Genomic DNA, 13261 nt, shown 5'->3' with positions numbered 1-13261 from the left:
TTGTGTCATGTATGAGTCTAAAGAGAAAAAAAAAATGCTTCATGTCAGGAGCTTTCCATTTTCAGTACTAGAATTTCAGTATCTAAACATATCGTTAGGGTGCGAGTCCGGAGCCAAAATGACATATTTTTGCAGCCATTAGTCTAAAATAGGCTGCCTTTTTTTTTTTTATACCACAATGGGTATTTCGTTGGATAACCAACGAAATACCCACACAACACTATTCCGGTGCCGAACTAATGAGTTGCATTTCGCTACAAGTGTAGCGAAATGCAACAATTTTTTTTTTTTTTTGCATTTCGTGAATATTAGAACGAAATAGGTTTTTTTTTTTCTTTTTGTATTTAGTGAATTAATTCACGAAATATAACTGATTTTTTTTTTGCATTTCGTGAATTAATGAACGAAATTGGTTTTTTTTTTTTTTTTTTTTGTATTTCGTGAATAAAAAAATGAAATATGGATTTTTTTTTATTTCATCTAAAAACGAAATTGGAAAATATATATGATTTTTTTTATTTCGTTCATCTAAAAATGAAATTGGAATATATATATATATATATATTGCATTTCGTTGGTAGATCAACGAAATAGGATATTTTTTTTATTTCGTTGATATACCAACGAAATAGGAAATTATATATATTTTTTTTTTTTTTTGCATTTCGTGCATTAGAAAACGAAATAGGATAATTTTTTTTTTGTATTTTTGTATTTCGTTTATATAAAAAAATAGGAAAATAATTTTATTTTCATTTCGTTTATATAAAATATATATATATATATATATATATTTTTTTTTTTAGTTCATTCATATACCAATGAAATAGGATGAATATATATATATATTTTGTATTTCATTTATAAAAAAACGAAATAGGAGAATAATTTTTTTTTTCGTTTATATACCAACGAAATGTTTTGTTCCACCTGCGAAATGGAACAAAACATTTCATTGGTATATAAACGAAAAAAAATAAATTATTTTCCTATTTCGTTTTTATATAAATGAAATACAAAAAAAAATATATATTCATCCTATTTCATTGGTATATGAATGAACTAATATATATATATATATATATATATATATATATATATGTATTCCTATTTCGTTTTTATATAAACGAAATGAAAATAAAATTATTTTCCTATTTTTTTATATAAACGAAATACAAAAATACAAATTGTTTTTTATCCTATTTCGTTTTCTAATACACGAAATGCAAAAAAATAAATAAATTATAATTTCCTATTTCGTTGGTATATCAACGAAATAAGAAAAAATATATTTTATCCTATTTCGTTGATCTACCAACGAAATGCAAAATAAAATAAAATAATATATATATATATATATATATATATATATATATATATATATATATATATATATATATATATATATATATATATATATATATATTCCAATTTCTTTTTTAAATGAACGAAATAAAAAAAAATTCATATATATTTTCCAATTTAGTTTTTAGATGAAATAAAAAAAATTTATATTTTCCATATTTCTTTTTTTTACTCACGAAATACAAAAAAAACCTATTTCGTGAATTAATTCACGAAATACAAAATAAAAATAAAAAAATAAATCAGTTTCGTTCAAATTTACGAAATATAAAAAAAATAAAAAAACCTATTTCGTTCTAATATTCACGAAGTGCAAAAAAAAAAAAAAATTGTTGCATTTCGCTACACTTGTAGCGAAATGCAACTCATTAGTTCGGCACCGGAACAGTGTTGTGTGGGTATTTCGTTGGTTATCCAACGAAATACCCATTGTGGTATAAAAAAAAAATGCAGCCTATTTTGGGCTAATGGTTGCAAAAATATGTCATTTTGGCTCCGAACTCGTTAGGGTGCTGTAACTTCAAACATTCCGCCTGGTAGTACTTAGTACTCCCTCCGTTCCAAAAAAAAAAAATTATCTTATTTTTCTTATTAATAAAAAATTGACACATTTTTATAATTAAAAATAATTTAATTTTATAAAATTATTTATAATTATACAAATATCTAAAGTTTATTTTAAATCATACATTTTAAAAAAAATTCTTTATTTTTTAAATTCAATGTCTAAGTTAAACTAAGACACCGACGGAGGGAGTATTAAAACATGGGTATGCAATTCTCATTTTCAAAGCAATAGACTGATCTGTGATTGTGGTCAGTCTACTGTTGATTCTACTATTTGATGCACGTGCAATATTACCGAGTCTTAAAGTACATATGAATCTGATCTGTCGACTTGTGGTCACTGTTTTAACCCAGTCTTGAAAAGATGTAACGTTTGCTAAAAGTACATCAAATTTGTAGTAATGAAGAAAAAAGAGACTAAGCCCCGTTTGTTCATAGAAATAAAAAAAAATTTACTTTTTTTGGGGAATTTTGAAGTTGGAGTTGGAGTTAGAGTTAGAGTTGTGTTTGGCCATAATTTTTAAAGTTATAGTTTTTGATGAAATGTAATTGTAAAAAAGTGAAAATAGTGAAATTTTTTGAAAAATATTTTTTTTGAATTTTTGGTATTCCGGAATAGAACTTCAAGTTGTATTCGTAATTCTTATGACCAAACGCTAAAAAGTGAAAAATATTTCCGGAATAAAGTGAATAATTCTTATGGCCAAACGCCTACTAAGTTACTCTCCAATTTAAAAAAAGATATTATTTTCTTATAAGTTACTACATTTTTTATTTTATCCAAATTTTTATAGTCATATAAATATTATGCATAAAATTTTAAATTATAATTTCTTTCTTTTTTAAATCTGAACCGATTAAAATTATATCCCATTAATTAGAACGAAGGTGTCATAAATTTTGCTGGGAACCTCATTTTAAAAATTGTTGAATAGTAAACTTCATCCGTCCCAATTTATGTGATACTTTTTGTTTTTCGAGAGTTAATTTGACTAAACTTTAAAGATAAATTAGATTAGATTAACTCGATATTTTAATATTAAAATTTATACATTTGAAAATTACATGAAAAATACTACAAATGACACCTTTTCTCGTATCAATTTGAAGAAAAAATACATTTTAAAATGATAGTTAAAATTCATACTGTTTGAATTTCAAAAATAAAAAAGAACCATATAAACTGAGAGAGGATTAGTAAATAAGTTTGTCAAAGATCGTGGCAACACCCCTACGCTTCCTTGCCCCCAGTCCCACGGCACCCTTTCTTGTTTGCTTTTTCTTTTTATAATAAAAATTATTCCTTTTATATATCCTTTGAGGGCCCCTCTCCAAGTCCTAATTCCCTCGTTTCCATCTTTCTAATCTATTTATTTATATGCATCATCGACGAGAGCTCATACCAATAGAGCATTCTAGCAAACTCAACTCCTCCATTAAAGTCTTCACTCTTGAAAATCACATACTCCTCAAAGACAACTTATAACTTGATTATACATTCTAATATGGTCGTGGCAACTCCAACTCCGCTACTACGGCGTGCTAACAAGAAAACCTCGGCTTTCGGAGTTCCCACAATTGACTTGTCCGATGACAAGTCCAATGTGTCTGAACTGATAGTGAAAGCATGCGAAGATTATGGTTTCTTCAAAATAATAAACCATGGTGTTCCAAAAAAGGTTATTGCGAGAATGGAGAGGGAAGCTGTGGACTTCTTTTCACGTCCAGTTTCGCAGAAGCAACGCGCTGGACCTGCGACTCCTTTTGGGTATGGTTGCAAGAACATTGGATTCAATGGGGACAAGGGTGATCTTGAATATATTCTCTTGGAAGCCAATCCTGTTTCTCTTTCTCAACGAGCCAAAACCATCTCTAATGACCCTTCTACTTTCAGGTAACATTTTTTTTTTAAAATTTTATTGGTTGAAAGAATAAGTATATTACTCATTTCATCACCATTTACGTGACATTTTGACTGAGATTAAAAAAAAAAGACTTTTAAAACTTGTATTTTAAAACAAACCTTAAATATTTGTATCTCTGTAAATAATATAATTAAGGCTAAAATGATAATTATAAAATTAAATTATTTTTAAATATAAAAAAAATGGCAAAATAATTAAGACAGTAGTAATACTTAATATGCGTCAAAGTAGAAGTTAGTTAGTGCAATTTATAGCACTCGAACTAGATAAACAAGTACCGTCCGTGTTTTGCCTAACAAAGGTAGTTTTTAGCAGAGAGGAGCCAGCTATAGAAACAAACGTATTACCATAATTATGTTTTCTTTTATCCTTTCCTTAACCAGTAGGTCGCTATTCTATTTTCCTCTTAAATTATGTTGGCTAGGTGAAATGAGAGTTTCCTAGCTGCTGGTGGCCGGTGTATTAACAACATGTAGTCATCGAGGATTTGAACGTGACGGGTGTTATAATTTTTTTCAATGTACATCTTATTAGGAACGTGTATTTGGATCGGGTCCATCTCTTTTTAGTTTATTCGGGTTAATTTAATAAGTTTTTTTTTAATTTACAAATATGGAAATTACATCTCAAAAATTAAGAAACGAACACAATTAACATCTTAAATAAGGAATCACTCATTAACACTAAAATAAAAAATAAAATAAAAAAACTCTTCAATAGGTAAATACACCCCATAAGTAAATGTAGAATTAGATAAACTACAAGTTTAAAAAATAAATCATAAATTTCATGTTTTTTCTAAGCAGTGCTGCGAAATTTTCATCACAATTTAAGTAGTAAAGTGATTTAAATTGAATTTAACAATTATAGAATAGCATACATTTTTATAATATACTCCCTTCATCTATTTTATTTGTTCATTTTTACTTGTTAGTTATATAGTTTGAAAAATCAAGACATAATTTACCATTTTATACCTATTTTATCCTTATTATTAAGTATTTCAATTCATTTCTCATTTTATTTATTGCTTATTATGAGTGTCCTAAGTCAAATCTATACAGGTAAACATGGACGGAGGGAGTATTAATAAACAAAAGAAATTATAAAAAAAAATTGAATTTTGGTCTCAATCCAAAATTCTCATTGAGATCCAAGTTTTTCGATTTAAATACTCACAGATTTGAGATTAAGAGAAATGCTTAATTTAAGGGATTTTGAAGTTTCTATTTGTGTGTTCTCGCTAGAAATCACAGATAAAATAATAGAAAAGAGGAAAGACAATCTAAATAATAAAAAGATAAATAGAAAATTTGGGAGAGCCGAAAAGGAAATTACTGGTATAAAGGAAGTAAAAAAGCACAAAGAAAAACGGGAGTCGAAAAATGTTCAAGATAGATTCAAACTTGTGTCTACCAGCTGTGACACCTTTGTCTAATTTACAACTGGGGGTGACAAGATTAAATATTTAATCTAATTTAAGCAAATTACTTATAAATTTTTTATTAATCTAGGGGGTGCCATGTCACCCGCAACCTAAAGGGTGGATCCGCCCCTGGTCATCACAATGTTAAAAAAAAAAATCACAATGTTAATGTATCCTGAAATCGTATCTGATATTCTGATCCATCATAATTAGCTTGAACATTGGCGATTGACAGCCATTTCATTTTACAACTTGCGTTTTATTTTTTTCCTTGAGATGAGACACATTTCTGATTTAGATTTACAAAAAGACTTAGACATAAAATGTGAACATTCAATGGCGGTGCATGTACACAACCAAGCTGATGAAACTCTCCGCTAATCCAGCTTTGTTATTTGGACCAAGTCTCAGGTCATAAAAACAAAGTGCAGTTTGTTCTTCTGATTATTATGCTCTACCCCACTTAAACAAAATCAAGTGGGCATTATATTATCCTGTAGGCCATTAATGAATTTACGTCGCATTCGTATTGTTCCTCTCATATTCACGTAATATATTATTGTACAATTTGGTTTGGTTACATCATCAATTACGTGTAGGGGAGATAAGAATTAGTAATATTTACTTTTTTCCTGAAGATATTCTTAGAGGAGATGCATTAATGGGTCTTCTCAACTGTACCAAACGTTTCATCAAAATTATCTACAAATTTAATTCTTGTTGCGCAAAGATAATTAAATATATAATGGAAATTTGACGAAAAGTTAAGTAGTATAATATAAAGACTATAGTCTTAAGGTGGTTAATTTGAGGCTAATTAAATTAAATGGTTACCTGGAAACAGACTAGTTATATTCTTTTTTTAATTTATACGGATGGCAACTCCTTTTCAGAAAAAAAGATAGGTTGTCGCGTATTAAAGTATATCTCACTTACCTAATGCTTGTTTGTTCTAGCTAGCTAGCTGCTGACTGTTGACCAGCGAAAGGCCATATTGGATTTTTAAAATGCAAGTCAAATATATGTTTACACGTCCGTGAATGGATCCCCTTTCTAGGTCAATATGGTGAGCTTATAGTTGGATGAGAAAAACCTTTCAGATAATAGCATGCTAAGTTATAGACACGACCAGACTACCCAATTGTCTTCGAATTTTAGATGTATATATCATCTTCTTAATCCCCAAACAGTTGCACTGTCAACTGTAAACTTGATGCATATCTTTTATTTTTATTTTTTTATTTTTTATTTATATAATTAGACTTGTAGCTTTCTATTAGAACATCTAAACAAATTTATTACCAATATATACTATTCCATCCGTCCCAATTCATGTAATACCGTTTGACTAGACACACAAGGCAAGAAAATAAGTTTTTTTTTTTTTTTTTGAAATTTATGATCTAAAACAAAGCTTAAACATTTGTGAGGTTATAAATCATTTTATTAAAGATAAAATGAATTTTAAAGTTAAAATTTTCTAATTATAGAAATGTGACATATAGGACATATGAAGGAATACTTTTTTACTTTTATTTTTCGCCGTTGACAAGCATAATAAATGTGAGTATTATTATACTAGTAACTACTAACTAGTAACTACCGGCGGCAAACGGGATAAGTCAATGAATAATGTAACCAATTTTCATTTAGGACCACGTACCGGACAGGAATAAGTCAAAAGCCTTTAACTGTATTTCTTTCTATTTTATTGTTATAATGTTTTATCGTCACAATCTTTAAATAAGCAATTTAGTTCTTGGGGTACTCCAAGCTGATGTCATTGTGCAATTTGCCTGGTAAATTATGCAGCTGCGTCACAAATGATTACATAAGTGCAGTTAGGAAGCTGGCTTGCGACATTCTTGAATTGGTGGCTGAAGGTTTACGGATGGAAGACAAGTCTATTTTTAGCAAGCTCATAAGTGATTCACAGAACGACTCTTGCTTCAGGGTCAATCACTATCCCCCATTTAATTCACCTAATCATAGTCATCATCATAAAGAATTTAACAATCATTGGGACCCATCATCAGTGGAAGGAGAAGTGGAAGAAGAAGAAGAACGACTCCACATATCTCCTCTCCCTACTGTTGGATCAAAATCAAGAGTTGGATTTGGAGAGCATACTGACCCTCAAATATTAACTATACTTCGATCAAATGACGTTAGTGGCCTCCAAATCTGTTCTCATGACGGATTTTGGATCCCTGTTCCTCCTGACCCCAATGAGTTCTTTGTTTTTGTGGGGGACACCTTTCAGGTCGGTGCCTGTTATTTACTACTTGTGTTCAAGTTATATACACTTAACAATGTCAAAATTTTGAATACTATTAGTTAAATATAACATTGTATACCAGATTGATTATCAATTTTACTAGATTATTAAATACTTTCCCTATCCAAATTATATATTATTCTTTTTAATTAGCATATCTCAAAAGAAAGTAATACGTTTATTTAGAAATAATTTAATTTTAAAATTTTTATTTTAACTTTAATAAGATGATTTGTAGTCACATAAATATCTATGATTTATTTTAAATCGTTTCAAAATCTTTCTTGATTAAATTTCATGGTCAATCAAACTTTGCCATTGAATTCAAAGTTTTAATAGAAACATGGACTGAGAATAACATGTACTAAAAGTTTTTTAAAGCTATTGAATTCAAGGACTAATTATAGGAAGAACAAATGGTGCAGGCTTTGACGAATGGAAGATTCACAAGCGTGAGGCATAGGGTGCTGGCGATGAATTCATGGAAGACCAGAATGTCCATGATGTACTTTGCGGCTCCTGCACTTAACGCTTGGATAAATGCTCCTCCTCAAATCAACAATATTCTTTTGACTCATAATATCTACAGGCCTTTCACATGGGGCGAGTTTAAACAGACTGTATACTCCTTGCGTCTGGCTGATAGTCGTCTTGACCATTTCAAGAATCACACCCAATAGATGATACCTCATTAACTTTATTTGCTCTCCAGGAGAGTACCTTTGCTCGCTCGTACTCTAATGTGAGGAAAAATCTTTTGGAGGCCTAGGAGGTGTAAGTGTAATTCCATATGCGTAGTTAGGTGTATTGATAGAGTAAATTTGTTGTTTACATTTTCAGTATATAGAAGCTAAGTTAGCTCTTTATAATCTTGTACCAATCGGCTGTCCGCTATATTATGATGAATGATGGCAATTCTTTTTTGGAACTTCAGACAATTAAGAAAAATAGCAGTTCGATCGACGTAGAAGGCATTTTGTGTTCGCACAAGGTACGGAAAACGGTCACGCTTTCACAGCTCAAACTTGTAACTTATAAATTGCAATAAAACCGTCCCTTCATCTTCAGACAACTAATAAGATAAAAGTTTATAAAAGAAGAAAAAATGTAAGCCAGTTAATCCTAATTTGCAAAATTTTCTTTTAAAGCTCATACATATGTAGCTCTTGTGGCACATTCTGGATTAAACATTGTAACCGCAACTATTGAATCCACATTGCATCAAACCCTCTGAGCTGAAATTTGGGATCTTGTCTGTCAGCAGTCTGTTGGATATTACTTTTGCGCATGCTTATTGAAAGTCACATCCTATCTTGACTGTATATTACACCTCAACTGATTGTTACCTAGCTAGGAGATATGGTGCAAGATTAATTAAGTGGAATGTAATAGAATTCCACTTACGCTATCAATGATATAAAATAATTGTAAGAGAATTCCACTTACGCTATCAATGATATAAAATAATTGTATCTTTTAAAATAATTTGGTATTGTTCTGATTTCGTGATCCGGACAGTGGACACTTGTTTAGTCGATCTCCAATTAACGTTTGAAAAGTTTCTGGGGAGTATTTGGCTTTGAAGCCACTCCCTTAGTTTAATTTGCAATAGGGCATTCATTTTCTTTTCCCTTTATTTTTTCATTTTAGGGTTAAGGTTAGTGGTCCCGAGGTCATTTTATAATTTTAAAAACTTTAGAGTTTACAACTTATACACTTAAGTCCTCTTTCACTTATTATTAAAATATACAAAAACCGCTTCTCTCTCCTCATTTCTTCCCAACTCCTGCTCTAAAAAAATTGAAGTTTCCATCAGAATTCTCCCTCTCTCCCAGTCTTGGTAACGTTCCTGCCGTCCATTTTAGGTATTTTCTTTAATTTAGCAACTCCTCCAGAGCATTTAGAGCTCCATTTTGCCATAAAAGTTGTTATTATTTTACGAACTCGATAGAACTCTAGTGTTCATAAAGTTGAGATTTTTTTTTCATCAAAATTTTGAAAGTTTCGCCTGTTTTTTGCTAGAAATATGTGTTATTTCTTCTTATTTTGCTTGTTTCGATCTTTGTTTTTCTGTTTTTGCTTTTTGTAAAGTATGGTCTATTAATAGACTTTTGGTCGATCATTCTTGTTTTTTTGTCGTGGCGCTGATCAACGTCACTGTGTTTTTTGTATATAGATTATAAAAAATGGTTAGAACTAGAGGAAGAGGAGGGCACATAATTCAAACCCGTTCTAGGGCCACATCTGCCGATAGAAAAAGAAAAGGTAGAGAAGTTAGCCGAGAAGGTAAAAGAAGAAAAACTATAGAACCTAAAAATAAAGCGTACTCAGAGGAGAATAATGATATGTATAGTGTCAAGGAAGGTGAAAGAGATGATCCCCATGTTTTTGAGGAGTCTGGTGGTGAAGAAAATGTTGATCCCTTGTCGTTTCCATATTGTGCAAGGACAATTGATGTCGACAAGTGTCGTCTAATTAATTGGATGGATGACTACGAATCGTTTCCAGTAAAAGTTTCGGTTAGGAGTAGGCTAACATTGCTTGCTGATTTTAAAACATTGATAAAAGATCATAAACTTAGGAAAATGTTCAGGCATTCCTGTTTTGGTCACTTAAGAAAAATATCAGAACACTTCAATAGATTCAATGGAATGTTGGTGGACTATACGGTTCTTCGTCATGTGGTTCATAAGAAGAAGTGCGAGATGTGGTTCTTGGTGAATGAAAAGCCCGTGTGTTTTGGCTTAGATGAGTTTTCTTTGATCACTGGTCTAAACTGTGGATCATATCCCAGCCGAACTAGAGAGGAAAGGGCACTTAAGAAAGGGGCAACATTCTGCACAAAAGTTCGTCGCGATAGAAACATTTCCGCAGAAAAGCTATTGGCGGTGATCAGAGGGCCTAGGCTGACCAAAGAGGAAAATCTCAAATGTTGTCTAGTGTGGTTTCTACACACAATATTGCTTCCCAAAGATATGTCGAGGGGTGTGGATCATGACACGATATAAAATGGCAGACGATTTGGAGTTCTTCAATAGCTATCCTTGGGGAAAGGAAATATTTGAACTCACTCTGGACTACTTGAAGAATAAGATAGACATTCGCAAGCACCACCAGGTGCACGCGGAGAAAAGGGTTGCATCATATACTCTCTATGGCTTCCCCTGGGCATTCATGGTAAATATTATAGACCACTGGGCAGTAGAGTATAGACTATGTCTTGTTTATTTTTCACTCAATTTTTATTTCTGTGATTACAGGTTTGGGCTTGCACTTGGAAGGAATGCTGGGAAATCAGAGGAGGTTTCTTTCTTTCTTAGGTGGCACATAAAGAAAATGGAGCGATTTGTTGAAGGAGATCCATTTAAGAGAGCTCGAGTTATCGAGGTATAAATTTGGACTCTATTATTAATTTTTTAGCAAAAAGATAAGCTTAATGTTAATGTTTTCTTTATTTGTAGATGGTGCACCCTTACCTCATCCCTATAGTGCGTGTTTTGGAGCAGGATTACATGAAAAATCTGCTGCCATGTGATGATGAAAATAATGACCCAATCATTGATGAGTTGGAGCTTGAACTTGAAGGCGTGACTGTTTTGATTACACCAAAAAATTCCTCGAAGGCTTCTAGTCGGAAGGGGAAGGAGTCCATGGATCATTTTGATGAAGACTATACTCAAGAGGCCGAGGATAATCATTCGGAAGATCTTAGTGATAATTCAGCCGCAAAAGATAATGTTGGTGTTGGGACATCTATGGGTCGTGCTGCACTAAGTGGGCAGGTGGAGCATGAGCAACTGAAGTAGCGTGTGGAGAAGGTTGAGGAGTCTTTGAATATTCTTGTCGCTTATGTTGAGGGGGAACGAATTAGAAAGAGCGAGAAGACAAAGAAGAAGAAGAAGAAGAAGAAGAAGAAGAAGGAGACTCTCAATGAAGTTGTTGGTGAGGTTGAGGTTGATGTTGATCAGCCAATTGCTCGACATGTCGATATGCCAAATGCTCAAGATGTCCATGTGTCAAGTGCTCAAGATCTCTCTGTGCCAACTGATCAAGATATCCCTGCTATTGTGTCTGCTGCTGAAGTTGAGAAAGAGTCTGCTACTGAAGTTGCGAATGAAAAAGAAGCCCCTGCTGCTAAAGTCGAGATCCCTGCTGCTGAAGGAGAGAAGGAAAAAAGAAGTCCCTGCTGCTAAAGTCGAGATCCTTGCCGCTAAAGAAAAGAAGGAAAAAGAAGTCTCTGCTGCTGAAGTTGAGATAGAAAAAGAAGTCCCCAATGATGAAGCTGAGAATGAAAAAGAAGTCCCTAATGATGAATCTAATGTTGAGTTTAACGCTGACAAAGCTGTGTCGACTGTTGTCGAGGAAAGTAATGGCTTCATCAAGGAGTAATTTGATATTTGGGTTGTAACAAACAGTTAATTTGTGTGTGGTGGATGGTAACAAACAATTTTATTGCTTAGTCTTAACCGTTTTTTACTTTAACAAACAATTTATGACAACTGTGTTGTTGCCTTGTGAATTTGGACGAGCAAATTTTTGTAAGTGGTAATTTATGATAAGCTTGGAGCATTAAAACATTTGTATTTAACTGTGTTGTTGCTTTGTCGATTTGAATGTGCTTTTGTTTATTATAGACTTGAGTTAATGTTTATGATTATCGACTGTGAGTATGTATTGAATGTTTATTATAGACTTGATTATTATTATTAGAGTCCTCATCCATTATACACATGATCCAAAAATCTTTAGAACAAGTAATGGTCCTTAATCATCAAATATTGTCCTAAAAAGGCTATAGTTAAATTAAATTAAATAAATAAAAAGACTTGATGCTATTTTAACACTATATTAACACTTCTTTACATCATATTAGAGTCCCCATCTATTATACACATGATCCAAAGAGCTTTAGAACAAGTAATGGTCCTTAATCATCAAATATTTGCCTAAAAAGGCTATAATAAAATAAAATAAAATGACTTGATGCTATTTTAACACTATATTAACACTTTATTACATCATATTAGAGTCCCTATGTATTATACACATGATCCAAAGAGCTTTAGAACAAGCAATGGTCCTTAATCATCGATTATTTGCCTAAAAAGGCTATAATTAAATTAAATAAAATAAATAGAAAGACTTGATGCTATTTTAACACTATATTAACACTTTATTACATCATATTAGAGTCCCCATCCATTATACACATGATCCAAAGATCTTTAGAACAAGTAATGGTCCTTAATCATCAAATATTTACCTAAAAAGGCTATAATAAAATAAATAAAAAGACTTGTAACGGTTTGCTTTTTACACGGGGTTAGGGCATAAAAGGCTACTACGAACTCGTTGATGCTCTTTCGGACTTTGTTTTAAAAAGTCGCACCTAATTTTTAGGAAATTAGGAAAATCGATTTTGAAGGGTTTATTCAAATACCGTGAAAAAACCTTCGTAATCCAGAGTTCTAGGTAGGTTCTAATGATCCCCTGGGGAAGGTATTAGGTACCATAGTATTAAGGATAACCTTCGAATTCCAAAGTATGAGTATTTGCCTAAACTATCTATTTTGTGTTTATTCTGGCATTTAAAGGAACTGTCATTTTTTGTAAATTGCATATCATTTGGAAAAATAATTAAATTGGTCCCTTTTATATACAGGGTAGTGTAGTTTTGGATTTATAATATCCAAATATAAT

The 13261-nt window shown here is 31.5% G+C and overlaps 1 protein-coding gene across 1 annotated transcript; it reads left to right on the top strand.

Moving 5' to 3' along the window:
• Positions 1-3321: 3321 nt before the first annotated feature.
• Positions 3322-8524, top strand: LOC132644914 (gibberellin 2-beta-dioxygenase 2). Its single transcript, XM_060361576.1, has 3 exons — positions 3322-3826; positions 7096-7546; positions 7987-8524. The coding sequence occupies exons 1-3, from the start codon at positions 3438-3440 to the stop codon at positions 8239-8241; spliced, it is 1095 nt and encodes a 364-aa protein (XP_060217559.1). The 5' UTR covers positions 3322-3437; the 3' UTR covers positions 8242-8524.
• The last annotated feature ends 4737 nt before the right edge of the window (positions 8525-13261 follow it).

This window comes from Lycium barbarum, chromosome 6, assembly GCF_019175385.1.
Source record: "Lycium barbarum isolate Lr01 chromosome 6, ASM1917538v2, whole genome shotgun sequence".
In the NCBI taxonomy this organism is placed as follows: Eukaryota; Viridiplantae; Streptophyta; class Magnoliopsida; order Solanales; family Solanaceae; genus Lycium; species Lycium barbarum.
Note: the sequence above shows the minus strand (reverse complement) of the source record. Positions and strands in the feature narration are given on the sequence as shown.

What these genes read in the sequence shown, in the direction of transcription:
- LOC132644914 (XM_060361576.1), top strand. Translation starts at nt 3,438, where the DNA reads ATGGTCGTGGCAACTCCAACTCCGCTACTACGGCGTGCTAACAAGAAA. An exon ending in AATGACCCTTCTACTTTCAG is followed by an intron (nt 3,827 to 7,095) that starts GTAACATTTTTT and finishes TAAATTATGCAG; the next exon opens with CTGCGTCACAAATGATTACA. An exon ending in TTGTGGGGGACACCTTTCAG is followed by an intron (nt 7,547 to 7,986) that starts GTCGGTGCCTGT and finishes CAAATGGTGCAG; the next exon opens with GCTTTGACGAATGGAAGATT.